Consider the following 15680-nt stretch of genomic DNA (forward strand, 5'->3'; position numbering starts at 1 on the left):
ATGGAAATAAACGCTTGAACTTGACGCAGCTACTTTTACTCAGAGACAAGGAGCTAACAATCTTAATTTCCCTAAAGAAACCAGATGTTGCATTTTATTTATTTATTTTGAAAGATTTATTTATATACAATCTTTAAAAAGAAAAGAAAATGTTCCTTTTTTTTTAAACGGAGAGGAAAGCCCATTTAAATGTAAGAGGGAGGGAGGAAGCTGTGGTGTGGACGACAGGAAGCCAGGAGCTAAAACCCTCAACGAGTTGCTAAGTTAGGCCACTGAAGGGAAAGGAGGTCTACCTGTGACTGCCACAGGTACAAGAGAGGGGTGGTGTAGTTTGAGAACAGGTACTTCACAATTGGGGGGAAGGAAAAATGGGGAGCCCTCTGCTTGGGCACAATGTTAACGCGTAACACAATATGAGAAAAGAACGTGTAGGTTTTTAAATTTATTTTTAAAATTAAATTTATTGATTTATGTACTTTTTACATCATTGTTCATTTTTTAACAATGTTTAGATTTTTCTCCCCCTTAGGTGTAGTCCTCATAGAACTTCCGCCTCCAATTCACCCCTGCACCATCACCAAGGTCCCCTGAGCTTCTCCCTCTCTCCTTCCAGTCTCAGTCCCTCTCTCTCCTCCTCCCTGCAGAATGTCTCTGGTTTGTAACTGTCTGTTTGAAATGCCACAAAATAGATGAATGGAGCAAGAAGATGCGGTGTATACATGCAGCGGAATACTACTCAGCAATCAAAAAGATAAACTCGTGCCATTTACAGCAACGTGGATGGAGCTAGAAGGAATTATGCTCAGTGAAATAAGACCGAAGGAAATGACACATATTGCATTGTTTTACTTATAGGAGGAATATAGGGGAACCAAATAAGACATCAGGGGGAAAAATGTAATAACAATACAAAATACAACACAACCAAACAAAGAGAAAAGAACTTCTATCGGAGGCTGCACGGGAGTGTTAAAATGTAAGACATTGATATTTTGTTCATGAGTGGGGTTTATTGGCATTGATTTTAAAAAATGACTGCATGAATATATTACTTATCTTGACTCCTGACTGCTTCACTTACCTCACCCTAGCCCTGGCTCTGAGATAAATGAGTTTAAAAACTAAAGCAGTGAGAATGAATACACGGTGGTACATGATTGATTACACAGCACTAAAAAGGAATAAACTATCAAGCCATGGGGAGACACGAGAGACCTTCAAGCATGGGGGAAAGTCAGCTTGAAAAGGCTCACAATGAATGGTTCCCGCTGTACGACGTTCTGGAAAGTGCAAAATAATGAAGGCAATAAAAAGGTCGATAGCTGCCAGGGGTGAGGGGAAGGAACAGAAGATTTTTAGGGCAATCAACATGATTCCACATGATACTATAATGGTGCATAAAGGGCCTGTCCAAACCTACAGGACATAGGACATCAACTATGAACCTTGGGTAGAAAATGGAGGGCAAAGCCCTCCCTGGTGGCGCAACGGGTTAGAGACGCAGCACTGCGAGGTTGGCTGCAGCTGCTTCAGCACAAGTTCGATCCCAGGCCCCAGTGCTGACCCACATGGCGCAGCAGACCTCTCCTGTCTCACGCGCTGCTCCCCTCAGCAGTGTACTTCGTGAATCCGCCTGTTCTGCTCCCCACTCTGTCTCTGGTGAATCCTCTCACTGCCCCTGCACCTCTGGACTGGTCTGTATGCATAAATAAATAAATCTTGAAGAAAAAAAAAAAAAACACCCTAAACTAAAATAAAAAGAAAGAAAATGGAAGGAGAGGTTGACCAGCACGGACGTTATAGTTGATACGGTGTAGCAGGGTGCATGTACCATCCTGATTTTGCTGTGAATCTAAAACTACTCTAAAAAAAATGTCTATTTTTAAGTAAAAAGCAAAAAAGGACACCGATCAGTGTCATGTGGGCTGAGTTTAGTGGTGACACTATATGTGATGGGAACATGGGAGAAGGACGTCCACCTCAGAAGCCCGGCCTGGTTACTGACAGGTACTCTTCAAAAACTCCGCCAGGAGCCTCACTCTGGAGGGTCGAGCTGGCTGCCCTTTATTTTACTCTGTTCTCAAGTATCCCAACACGTCAACGTCTGTACTTCAGCTGCGGCTCATGCTTAGCTTGGCAATGCCATTAGAATTTAATATCCTCGTGGCTTTTTCCTACATAATAAAAGGTAAAGTGGCTCTTTGTACAGGAAGATAATTCTCCCAGCACCTGGCCTTGTTTATGGTCTCACACAAGGACAGTGCTCATAAGTCACCAACGCCCCGACGCTGGAGAGCTGACCCCCGAGGGATGCGGCTTTATGTGCTGTAAAGTGTAAGTTACTGCCTTTTTCCAAAGAGGTTCCAGCTGCCCGTTCATGGACATAAAACCTGCGGCGATTTTTCACAGGAGTTTTCTGACCTCTCTAAATCTGGTGGCAGGTACGGTATATAGACAGTTTCTCCTTTTCGATTCAAAACCAAAACACTGTGTGTAGGACACAAACTGGTGAGCTGGGAAGAAAGAGTTGTCTTCTGGCCTGTACATGATCTGTCTTCTGGCCTGTATATCCTCATGTCCTTTGATTGGATGTAGGCAATCTAGTAACTTATATGGTTGGAAATTTTCTAGCAAATGGAATTGTATACTGACATTTAGGATCAGAAGAAGGGCTTCTCCCCACCCCACAAAGATCACAGGGATGACACTTTATGATCAGCCAAACCCATAATTTTCTCCTGCTCCCCATCTTGGAATGGAGAGCATGAGTCTTATTTCCTGTTTCAACTTCTCTCTCTAGAATTTGGACAGCAAATTGCTAAAGTGTGGTGGGTAAGAAGATGATAAAGTGAGAACCACATAAATCCTATGTGGCTTGCCTATCACCCTAATGGTGAAATGGAAATAAACGCTTGAACTTGACGCAGCTACTTTTACTCAGAGACAAGGAGCTAACAATCTTAATTTTCCTAAAGAAACCAGATGTTGCATTTTATTTATTTATTTTGAAAGATTTATTTATATACACAAGAACTGGGAAATAAGCAGAGGTGGTGGAGAGCAGTGACAGGATTCATCAGAGATAGAGTTGGGAGCAGAACAGGCTGACTGTTGCAGTACACTGTTGAGGGGAGCAATGGGCGAGACAGGAGAGGTCTGCTGTGCCCTATAGGTCAGCTCCCTGGCTGGGGATCGAACCTGTGCCACAGTGGCTTTGGTCACCTCATAGTGCTGCCCTGTAAGGTGTTGTACCACCAGAAAGGGCCCAGATGTTGAATTTTAAAACCAGAGGTTTATTTAAAATGGGAGAGGGAGGTGTCCCAGCACAGGGGCACACAAACCCCAACTCAGAAAACAAACAAACAAACAAAATACAATAATAAAACCAAGTGGTAACAAAGTACCGTACCTAAAATTTTTTATAAACTGTTTGGCTGAAGTTTATGATAAGCTCATAGGCTTATGATCAGACAAAAAAGTATTTTATATGTTCATAGTATAGAAGCTCACAATTATAGGAAAAATGAAAAGTAAAACAATTAGACAAGCAAATATGCTTGTGGCTTGTTAAATCCCTGACTCTTCACCAGAATTAATTACAAGGATCCATTCACTATCCTTTGAAACTGAAATATCTAGTTTATATTTTCTTTGCCTAATCTTAAATCATAACATGAGAAATGAAGATATCCAAGATCCTCAAGCCACTTAACTTGTGAGTTTCCTTACATGCCATAGGCAATGTGGGTATTATTAAAACCACCAGCATTGACAATAACTGACTAGAATGGCGGAAATTTGCCCATCTTGCCTTTTATGTGATTCCCTCCTTTTCTAAAATGTTTCCAAAGTGAATCCGAATGATGAGTAAAAGTGAGAATGCTTTCCTTGAATATAAAGATTTTAGCTAGTTAAGGTACGTTCGTAAATGTCATCTGCTGACAATGTAATGATCCTATTATCACATGTATGGACATGAGAATGACCTTGACTGACAAAAATGTGGGTGACTTGTGAAAGTGTTTGCAAAGATGTTGACAAGAAGACAACATAGGCAAGGCAGAGAAGAACCTGGCTGAATGGGGCCTCCCTGGTGGTGCAAGGGGTTGAGTCTCAACGCTGTGAAGCTGCCTATGGCAGCCACTGCAGCCTGAGTTCTACTCCCGGCCAGGAAACTGACCCACATGGCACAGCAGACATTTCCTGTCTTGCGCTCACTGCTTCCCTGAGCAGTGTAATTCAGTAGATCCACCTGTTCTGCTCCCCACTCTGTCTCTGGTGAATCCTCTTACCCCCTGAACCTCTGGCCTGTACCCCAGCTCTTGAAAACGTAAGGAAATAAATCTTTAGGGAAAAAATGCATATTGTTGCTAGCAGCACTTGAGTCCTCTCCGGTTCTGGAATTCAGCATCCTAGAAGTCAGCACTCTAGAGCTCCCGCCCTCCACAGGACAATCATTACCTAAAATGAAGCAGGAGCAAACGCAGGCTGTCAGCCCCTTGCAAAACAAACTGTCCTCGGCTCCTACAAACACTCCTTAGGCACAACTGGCAGGGGCAGTGGCTGACGAAATACATCGTGTTCCAGACACACCCGCAGGTGACGGTCCCCTGCAGGTGACGGTCCCCTGTGTGGACACAGCCACGCACCGTGCACTGTCGCGCTAACGCCTCTAACTTTGGAATGCTGCATGGTATTTACCCCGTGTGCCTCTCGTTTGCGGAAGTCCATGTGTGCCACCTTCCTGGTAGCACTTTGTGCAATTAGGGAGCCACGGGTTGGCACCTCGCAGCCCCCTACGGTGTCCTACATGAGTTATTTTTGGTTCTCAGCAAGCAGGAGGATGCCAAACCTCTACCCTGTCAGCAGTGCTCCCATTTCCAGTCCTCCACGGGAGAGCTCCTCAATGACCATATTTTAACCCTCTTAGTGCCAGACGAAAGCAAGCGGTAGATCATTCTTTTTCTCAAGATAGTGCAATACGCACTCCAGAGAGTCCCTCCCCCCCACAATAGGCAGGTGGGAAAAGTGACAGCCAGAGACGGTGAATGTCAAGACCCACGGGAGGAGGGGCGCTGGCCATCCGGAAGCAGCAGATAGCAGCTCTAGTGGAAGAAGACAGTGAGATGTGTAGAGACACACGCAAGCATTTGGGGGTCGGGCACCCACATCAGCGACAGAGGAGGGAGAGGATGAGCTGGGCCTTCCTGAAGACCTCACACTGCAGCGTGCCCCAGTCGCAGGTCCTTTTTGTAAGGGGAAAGACCTTTATTTTCCTATCAATCACACAAAACCCAAGAAAAAGACCCAGCTCAAGTGCTGGGTCACTCGTATCCCTCTGGATTCCCATCAGTCATGAATTCAGAGCATGTTGTCCTACCACTTGGTGGCTTCACCTCCTATTCCGATTACGCGTCTTCCGCCCTATGGGAATGTGCTCTCCTTGAAGGGGTGCTCTCTCCACTTTGGTCCCCTTGTAGTGACCAACACCCTCACAGCAGAAAAGTGCCTGGTTCATTTTTAATGAGTATTTCTGTTTAAGTTTAGAATCCATTCACTGTAGGATACTCAGTAGATATTAAACTGTCATTGGCTATTAATCAAAGTATCTCTTAAACAAGGCAACGTAAGTAGTATAAATAGTTTTTGATTGAGTTTTTGAGAAAAGTAAACATCTCACTGCCTTCCAATATTGTTTTTCCTAAACAATATATGGCAATTTATGCCCAAAATTGTATCATATGTAGAAGTAGTAGGTTAATGTTAATAAATGTACAGCTGAGGAAAAGCACTTGAAAGAATCAGAAGACAAGTTCTCACTTGTGCTAAGAGGGCACATTGCTGGCTAACCCACAGCCCTATTTTCCTGGCCATGGAAACAAATATACTAACATATACATTGAACTTATTTTTAAAAGAAAGCTAAAGCAATCCCAAATACAAAGAGCCAATACAGTTGACTAAAAATATCCTCAAATTGGATCATAATCAGACCATTTTCACTCCAAATTTAAAAAGCCCAAAAAGTCTCTCTGCCTCACTTTCTAAATTGGAAATATATTAATCTCAGACAAGATGACATTTAGGTTGTTACTCACAAAACGAAGACATTGATGAAATTTAAGAAAGCCCAAACATGGAGTTATAAATACAGAAGTATAAAAATATTTCCTTAAGATATGTGCTGTTAGTCCTACAGAAAGCTTCCTCCACTCCTAGCATGAAGAGCAAATGGGAATACCCCCTCCCCCCAGCACCCACTGGTAAACATCTGGGTCCAGGGATTCATGCCAACTAGATTCCAAAGGATCGAGGATATTTCAAGAACACAAAACCAAATAATTAAGAAAAGGATGGAAAGAGTTACCAGTATGGGTAATAGGGATCGTTACTAATTCCAAAGCGAATTGCTTACTGTTCTGTTCAGTCCTTTAACTTCTGAAATCAATTTTAAGCTAATTCTTAAGGTTATTCTTGGGGGGAGGGGAAGTAGTCTTAACAAATTAACATTTTGTTTTTCCAATTCAGCCTGGGTCAGGATAGGTGAAAGGCAGTGCTTCAGCTCCCCCAGTGAGGGGCCAAGGTGCCCCCCAAGGCAACAAAGTTGAGGGGTGACTGTTCCAGGTTGCTACTAAGCTCAGAGGAGAGACAGTCGCTGGGAGGTTCAGTACCTCAATAAAATGGCACGTTAACCATGTAAGTCCGAAGCCAGTAAGTAACATATGATGCTGTATGTAGTTCATATAAATCCATTTACGGTTCTTTCAAGGGGATGCAAACATATCTGCAGAGGGGGTTGCTGGAAATAACCAGACTCTGAAGAAGGTAAGACAGAGAACTTGCATTCTAGGTGTCTCCAGGAACAAGAGGAGTGAGATTTGATGAAATACTGAAGTTGACTTCTAAGTATCTAGGCTGTTCACTATACTCTTCTCTCTTTTATGCAGAGAGATGGAAATTTTGAATTAAAAATAATTAGAGCTAAAAAAAATCTAGTCCAGCAGAAACATTCAGCTCTCGAACTTACACTGGAAGTAGAACAGGCCAACACAAAACCAGACACGACTCTCCCAGAAGCTGCATGTCACAGCTGACAATCGTGGACAGCGACACGTAGCAAAGGACACACTCACTGCAAAATGCTTTAGGCAGGTGAACACAAAGGCCTGAAATATCGTGGAATATTTTTCATGACCTAAAAGCTTTCACATAGCAATTTCTTTTTCAAAGAATATATCCAAGAAGAGTGTATGAAAGACATGTAATTGAGGGGTATTTACGTGCTGGGATCATTGCAAATGTTTTCTGTTTAGCAAGGCATCCAGCCCTCTAAGGTTAGAAGATGAAACCCATGAAGCCAGAATGCAGCGGCTCAGGTAGGAGTCATTTCGGGTGCACAAACAGGGTGTTAATTATAACCTTCAAATTTTTCCATTTCAGTGTCAAAAATAAAGGAAAGCCTGCCTTTGACAATGTATTTCTTTCTGAATTAAAATAAACTTTCTCCTGTAAAATCTTCAGAATTAGAGAAAAATCCTCTCTTAAACTGCTTCCAACATAAATTATCTTAATAATGAGGAATACTGGGGGCAGACTATCTAATCTCATTGAGCCAGAGCCCTGGAAATCGCAAACATTCTCTGCTGACAATTTAATGAGGTGCTGAGAGGCGGAACACATCTGATGAAACATTGGTGCAACAATGAGCTGAGCCTTTCATGAAGACAGAAGGAAAATGCTGCAGACCTGGCCCATTTCCCCATAATCTGGCTGAAGTTTGTTTCTGACACATATAGGAATATATTGTTATGCACAGACATTCATACTCACGATTGGCAAAAAAATATTACCAAAGACCCTTGCTGGAAGCTTACGTCACTCTTACTCCACAACACCAACAGATGTGGACATGTGTGGTTCTGGGCTGTGGTTCTCTTTCAATTGTGGTTAATTTTCATTTTTTTTTAAGATTTATTTTTACATACAGAACTGGGGTGCAGGCCAGAGGCATGATGGGGTGAGAGGATACACCAGAGACATGATGGGGAGCAGAACAGGCAGATCGATGAAGTACACTGCTGAGGGGAACAGTGGGCGAGACAGGAGAGGTCTGCTGCACCTAATTTCCTTATTTTTTAAAGATCTAAATGACAGTTTGTCAATGTAGATCTAAACAAAGCTTGTAACTATATGAAAAATTTTTAAAAATAAATGTCAATGGTAAGAATTCTTAGTACTACTGCAAATCTATAGTAATTGTGTCTACACTAAGTAAGAGCAGGATGGTAACAGGACAAATATTAAATCCAACATTTATTTGGTTAAATTGAGTGTAATTTGCAGCATGGGGACTGTATTCAACAAGAAGTTCCTGTAAATTTGGAGGTTGCTAAGAAAATATGATAGACACAGCAATCAGCATTTTGCATTGTGTGCATATATAGAATCATTATATGGTACACGTGAAACTAAAACAATAAAAAATATCTTATGCCAGTTGTACTTCAACAACAAAAAGTCCACACGGTTTCCATCTCTTAGCTTTAAATTGCATGGTCTGTACAAGCAATTCTTACAAATATACAGACCATTAATGCATAAAATTATCTGTCCTCACAGAGAACTCTATTCATAAACTGCTTTACTTTTATCTTTCAAGTGCCGAAACCACAAAGTATGCATACTTGTAATTTGTGGGGCCTCTTTAATTCCCCACAGGTGGATGGCACACATACCAAAATAATTTAAAGGTCAAGTAGATTAAGCTTTTCCCATAATTCTGTGTGCACAGAATGACCTCAGAGTTGGCGAGATCACATGCTAAAAAAGGTCACGTGCTGTTTGCTTTTTTAATTGAAGCTAACTTTCCGATTTCTACAGTATGAAAACAGATTGAAAAGATTGAAAAACAATTCTTGTCTAGGAATCCTGTTTAGTTATATATTTTAGTGCAGAGAGTGGGACAAAGAAAATGTCTTTAATCTATGGAAAGCAATAGGAATATTCCTTGAAAAACTAAATGCCATGATCCAGATATACTGCTCTTAGGCATTTATGTACAGAATAAGAAGACACTGGTTTCAAAAGAGAGACACCCTTCTATGCTCACAGAAGCATTATTCACAATAACCAAGACACAGAATCTATAGGCTACCATCACTGGATACATTGTGGTATATAGATTTAATGGAAGACTACTCGGCTATGATCAAAGATTAAACGGAATACTACTCAGCCATGAACAAAGATTAAATCTTGTCTTTTGAGATAACATGGATGGAAATTTAGGTGATTTGCTAAGGGGAATAAATCAGAAAGCGAAAGACTATTATCTGGTATTTTCTCTCAAAAGTGGATTATACATAACCAAAAACACACAAGTTGGCAGAACAACAAAAATGTGTATGACTGTAAAAGTTATAATGGTTACCAGAGAGCAGGAGGTGGGAGGAAAGGTAGGCGGGAAATCTGGTAGTGTGATGACATGAAAACTCTGCTGGTAAAGCTTATACACCTATCAGAGTGAGAAACTGTACTCTCAAAATGGGGTAGCTCAAAATGAAAGGCACATCAGTAAAATTTAATTAAAAAAGAAAAAGCCTCATCTAATGGGCACTGATTTTTGTTTTGTTCTGGCACCAGTATGCTTTGCTTGGTGATTCTATCCATCTCTAGCCAAAACAATTGCTTCTTGAGTGCAAAGAAAGTTCAAGAAACAGAACAGTTGAATGCTTAGAAAGGAAAGCTAGAGCCATCATAGCCTCGATGAGATTATAAACAAAGCCAAGTTCAACTGTCTCACTTTCCCAGCTGCAAGTCTGCCAGCTCCAGGCTTAACCTGGTCACGGCATTCCCCAGAGACTGGTCCCCAGCAGGAGCGAGTGCAGACACCAGCACTGAGCCCCTAATTCACAAGGGCTGCTCTGTACCGGAGGGACAGGAGTGGCAATGCCTACGGTTAAAGCTCTCTTCTTCTTCTTCTTCTTTAAGATTTATTTGTTTATTCGTACAGAACTGGGGTACAGGCCAGAGATGCGGAGGGTGAGAGGATTCACCAGAGACAGAGTGGGGAGCAGAACAGGCAGATGGATGAAGTACACTGCTGAGGGGAGCAGCGGGCAGGTCAGGAGAGGTCTGCCTCACCATGTGGTCACCTCCGGGGCAGGCCGGATGGAACTCATCTGAAGTGGCTAAAACTTCTTTGTGCAGTGCTTTAACCCCCTGCGCCACCAGGGAGGGCCCCCTAAAGCTCTCTTCTTAAAGAGAAAGCGCAACCTTGGTGAACACAGCTTAGTCGACATTTTGTAACAGGGTGGTCCATGGGAAAAGGGGAGGTTCCAGGTTCCCTGTCCCACCCAAGAGAGCTAAGCAGGGAGGAGACATGTGGAGCAGAGAGAACTGTGAAGAAGTGGCTGTTGTTTCTTGGTCCTGGACTGGGTGAAACAGATGTGGGTGCGAGACCCACGAGGGAAGTTAACGATAACAGTGTTTATCTTGATTTTGATTTTGCTCTTTTCTTTCCAGAACTGTCTGGCTGTTCCTGTTTCTTCCCTATGGGTCCCCGCCCGAAGGTGCCCTAGACTTGTGGCAGACAAGGGTCTGAGTGGCCCTACTTTGGGCCAACCCTATTTGGCTGGACATTTACTCATGAGAGGCTAGGTAATCAGGTGCTTGATTTGGAAACTATCTCTTTGTCTTTTCTTTGTTACACACTAATTGCATTAAAGTTCCTGTCCATGAAAGGTCTACAAATTAGAGAATGTTTTGTCGTAATGTGGTGGATGGCAGAACCTATTTAGAGCAGGCAAGTTTGGGAGTTCTGAGGTGCCCCGCACCCTGTACAGTAACTATTTAACTTTTACAACACACAGGTGTGCTCCTAGCATGCAGGGAAGGCACGGTCTGACAGGTTAACTATAACATTGGTCCTCCAGTTAACTATAACATTGTTTAAGAGTATTCCTGGGTTGCTCTCCTTGGTGGCTCCATGGGTTAAAGCACTGCATTATGAAGCTCTCTCAAGCCACTGCAGCACAAGTTGGATCCCCCACCAGGGAGCTGACCCACTTGGTGTGGCAGACCTCTCCTGACCTGCCCACTGCTCCCCTCAGCAGTGTATTTCAGGAGATCTGCCTGTTCTGCTCCCCACTCTGTCTCTGGTGAATCCTCTCACCCACCACACCTCTGGCCTGTATCCCAGTTCTGTAAGCATAAATAAATAAATCTTAAAAAAAAAAAAAGTATTCCTAGGTTGCCGGGTGTCAAAGAGTAAAGGCTGGATTTGGAGGGCGGTCTGTGTGTCTAGTGAAGCCCACATCACTTCCCATGCGCATGGAAACCAAGGGCTCCTTCATGACAGCACCTTGACATATCCTCTGTGCTCCTACAATGAGGATGGAGAAGCTGATCCTTAGAACCCTTACCATACTAACATCTTGAGGTGTGAATCCATTCCCCCATCCCTACCCTGTGATCCAGGCTTATTTCTCTAAGAGCCACTTTAAGTGTTTCTGGACCAGAAAACACTCATGCTAAAAGCTAATCCTACAGCTGAACTCCAGAATTAGATCCCAAATCCTCAGAATTTTAATCAAATCCTCTACTCTATAACTTCATTTCTTACCTTTCAATTTCCCAATGCTTAATTTACCTAACAGCAATTAGTAAACTGTTAATGAGCCAAGAATGGTGTCTTGCCACAAGTCCTATCCTGACAGCACTCAGTAAATCTTTGTTATGCTTGCCTCCATTAAAGGGAAGCAGTAAGACTATTTACTAAGAATAGAAATACTTTTCCAATTTCTCTTCCCCTATTCCCGTCTTTAGTTGAAATAAAATGATCTTTTTTAAAAAAGAAATCTCACGTCATTTAAAAGAAAGTGGACAATAAAATCTATAAATTGTAATTTTAGTTCACAGGGAACATTATCTTAGTATTGTTCTATTTGTACTTATGAGACTTCTAGTTCTTTCGGTCAGTGTTTGGGAACTGTTGAAGGCTGCTGAATGATGAATAATTTATACAGCTATTTTCAAGTTGTTTCTATGATGTGCTTTCTGTATTGAGTATAGAACAGAGGAGAGGAATTTTTCCCTCTTAAACAATGACAAAAAAATAATAATGGCAGGGGTGGGGGAGCCATGGTTACATAAAGTCTCAACTGGACCACACTACAGGATCTGCTTCCAAGAGATCCATTCGGAGGCCTGGTGAGCTAATGCTGGCTGCTGACGGGAGGTGACAGGTAAGTCCTCACCTCCAGCTCATCTCCCCTGTGCTGCCTAAGCGCCCTCATGACAGCAGCTGGCCTCCAAAGCCCCATACCATCCTGTCTGTAGTAGGAGGCTACTCGTTGGGAGCCATCTTGGAGGCTGACAACCATACAACAATATAGTGACAGAATTTCTCACAATTCTGTTGGTTGACTGGGTAACTTGTCTTCTTCACAGGCATTCAGCTAGAGTACTTTGAGAAAGGCTACAAAGTCCAACCCAGCCTGGCTGACCTGGCTGGTTCTTGGTGTTGGTGGATGCCTGAGAGCTTGGGCACAGCTATCAAATGAGACCCCATTCTCTTCTGAGTGGGCTTCTCCACACCTGCTTGAGCTTTCTCAGAACACAGGAGCCTCAGAGTAGGCTGGTATTTCATGGCTGCCTTTAAAGAGTGAAAGGAGAAACTTCCAGGTCTTCTTAAGGGTTGCCCTGGAAGAGGACCAGTGTCAATTCCACTCCCTACTACTGTTGAAAGCACAAGTTTCAGGTCCCACCTGAATGTGTAACTGGGGAGGACCTGATTGATTCACAGCCCAAGATGGAAGATCACCACAGGGTCACACAAGGAACAATCCAGAGATTTGGTTTGGTTCCTGTTTTCTTGAAGTATACCTAGTGGTCATCTGGCGTATTTAACTGAATATTTAAAGCTATACTACATGGTTATCACACCACTAGTGAGTGGGGAGCATTACAGTTACATCTTAACTGGGTAAAAAAAATAAGCTGAGGACAAATCTGAACTTTAGGTTGACACCCTCCACCCACCCCACCCCCACTTCTTACCTAAATATCACTTTAGAAACCTTTCAATGGAAAGTCTCTCAAAAAGGAAACCACAAACTCATTCCACAGGACCAGGAACAGTCAACAAACACCTGGCTCAAGGGCTAAGTGGCCGATGGAGTTGTTTATAAGGCATGACCGCCAGAAATTCTCAAGGACACCCCAAGTGTGTGACCCTTAGTCCCCAGAAGTCACAACATTCCCTAATGTCATTGGGTCACCATCACAGGTGACTGTAGCCTGGGTGACTTCAATGACAAAGTGTTACTTTCTCACAGTTCTGGAAGATGAAGTTAGAGATGAACCTGGTCAACTTCAGGTGAGTGCTCTACCTGGCTGGAAGATGGTCATTTTCTCACGTGACCTCTTTTGTGTGGGCGAGAGCGCAAAGTCAGCAAGTCTTTGGTGCTTGCTCTTGAAAGGACACTAATCCCATCGTGACGGCCCCCTCAGGTCATCATTTCACCTTAATGATGTCCCAAAGACACCCCCCTCCAAATATCATCATATTGGGGGTTTGGGGCTCAACATATAAATTGGGATTGGGGAGAGTAAACACTCAGTCGATAGCATTCTAAATATTTTGTGAAGAAATGAAAGAAAATCCTCAGATGATGTTGAGTTTGCTAATAAAAACAGAAACAAAAATAAAAGGGTAAGTACCTGAATGATGATTGGCAGCAGCAAGCTACTGTTAACTAGAGAAAAGGAGAGAATATACGGGCAACACGAATTTAAGCAACAAAGACAATTCAATGCTTTTTCTCTCTAACTTCACTCTTGATTAATAGAACCAAAGAGGTGAGAAAGAGAAAACAACAATATTCCTACTAACAATGAAACAGCCAATAGCAGGGGGTATAAACAGAGAAATGTGGACTAAATAGCAAAGTACTAATATTTGACATATCTAATGAAGACAAGAACCATCAAATGCGAGGTGCAACTTCTAGAAGCAATACTTTGGAAAAACAAACTGAACAAGTGAGTAAAAGGTCGAAATGAGGTCACGGTCAGGACTTCACAGTTGGTTTTGTTCTCCTGGGCTGCAGACTGCTCACAGCTGTCTCTGACTCAGCCAGAGGCCTCTAAAACATCTGTTTCGGTCACAAGAGGGACTGAATGAGCATATAAAGAAAAAAATGGTTCACCACTACTGGGAGAAAATTAATCAGTAAATGAGTAGCATTATAAATGGGAGCAACAGTAATGATGTCTATATATTGTTTATTTTAAAAGGAATTTACACAAGGATGAAAGCCAGAATAGAGTGGATAAACACCCTCATGGTGGTAAGCAAAAATAATTTTAGGAAGCATTTATTAATTAAAGGTCAACCTGGAATTCTATAACCAATAAAGCTGCTTAATTAGGAATAACTACTTCTGTAAGTTAGGATGACAGCTCCCTTTCCCTCCCCCCCCCCAAAAAAAAATCAGCACTGGTATAGACTGAAAGATTACAACTTTGAAAATATTAAAATATTCACTTAAAAAATCCACGAGAAGGTAGAAGTTGTATTATTTCCTTGGCTTTGCTAGCAGGGAATCATTCAAAAGGTATCTAAAATAACAACATGGAGTAAAAACAAAAATAACCACATGGAGTAAAAACACAGACACATTCAATTATTCAAAAGCTATTCAATTATTTCCCCAACTACAAAAGAAAAATACCAGAATACCTACAAAATGAAAAGTAGCAGGAAGACCCAGAAAATCAATAAATATTCTAGGTTGCTCAAGATGTACCATTCAAGCCAAAGACTGCTTGGAAGTTGTGCGTGGACATCCCTCCACCCTCCCACACCTTCCCCAAAGCCAGTTAGTCGCCGAACACTGAGCAACCTTCCTGCTATCAACTCTCCAGTCTATAAAATTTTCTAGACTGATGTGTGCCTCACACATTAGTCCACACTGAAGATCTGGTTTCGTTGGTCTATTTCACCTAATACCTCCCTTTTCTGGGAGGAACCCCTCTCCCCACACCCTGCAAGGCTACACCCCTGTAAGGTGGAGCCGGCCCATCCCAGTCAGAGTCGTGTGGATAGGGTGAGTGGCCAGAGGCAGAGGTGTGACCCAGAGCAGAGCCACCCAGGAATTACAAGCACTCTCGCAGAACAAAGCCAGGATGCCACACTGGAAAAAACACACCCCAGAGCTACTGGCGGCCATCTTCTGGGACCTTCTAGAGGACTTTCTAGATTTAGCAGGGGCAAAATGAGACACACAGAGGAGAAGCAGAAAACAAGATATCCCAGTAGGGAGATTCCAGGTATCACTGGTGTCACTAATATCTGAGGCCTAGTTTCTAGATGCCTTTAAAACAATTTCTTAGGCAACTCTCAACCCAAGATCCCTTCCATTTGTGGAAGAAAATATTCTCCATGTGTAAGTTTTGGGGGTTTCTGTCACCTGGCAACAGACACTTTGAAAAAAGGTTTTATTTTTCTTTAAAAAATGAAAAGAGGGCCCTCCCTTGTGGCACAGCGGGTTAAAGCACTGCACTAAGCTTAAGCCACTTCCATATGAGTTCGATCCCCGCCTGCCCCGGAGGTGACCACATGGTGCGGCAGACCTCTTCTGACCCGCCCGCTGCTCCCTCAGCAGTGTACTTCGTCC

General features: G+C 42.7%; 1 protein-coding gene across 1 annotated transcript in view; it reads right to left on the reverse strand.

Annotated features, from left to right (window-relative positions):
* APP (amyloid beta (A4) precursor protein) overlaps nucleotides 1-15680 on the reverse strand; it is a 193128-nt gene that overhangs the window by 172661 nt on the left and 4787 nt on the right. The window contains exons 3-5 of the mRNA XM_012730693.1: nucleotides 13723-13757; nucleotides 12507-12655; nucleotides 12258-12372 (exon numbers count right to left, since the gene is read on the reverse strand). Of these exons, the coding sequence (XP_012586147.1) occupies nucleotides 12258-12372; nucleotides 12507-12655; nucleotides 13723-13757 (299 nt within the window). The remainder of the gene's footprint in view (nucleotides 1-12257; nucleotides 12373-12506; nucleotides 12656-13722; nucleotides 13758-15680) is intronic.

Source organism: Condylura cristata, unplaced genomic scaffold (genome assembly GCF_000260355.1).
Source record: "Condylura cristata isolate star-nosed mole 26May11 unplaced genomic scaffold, ConCri1.0 scaffold00003, whole genome shotgun sequence".
NCBI lineage: Eukaryota > Metazoa > Chordata > Mammalia > Eulipotyphla > Talpidae > Condylura > Condylura cristata.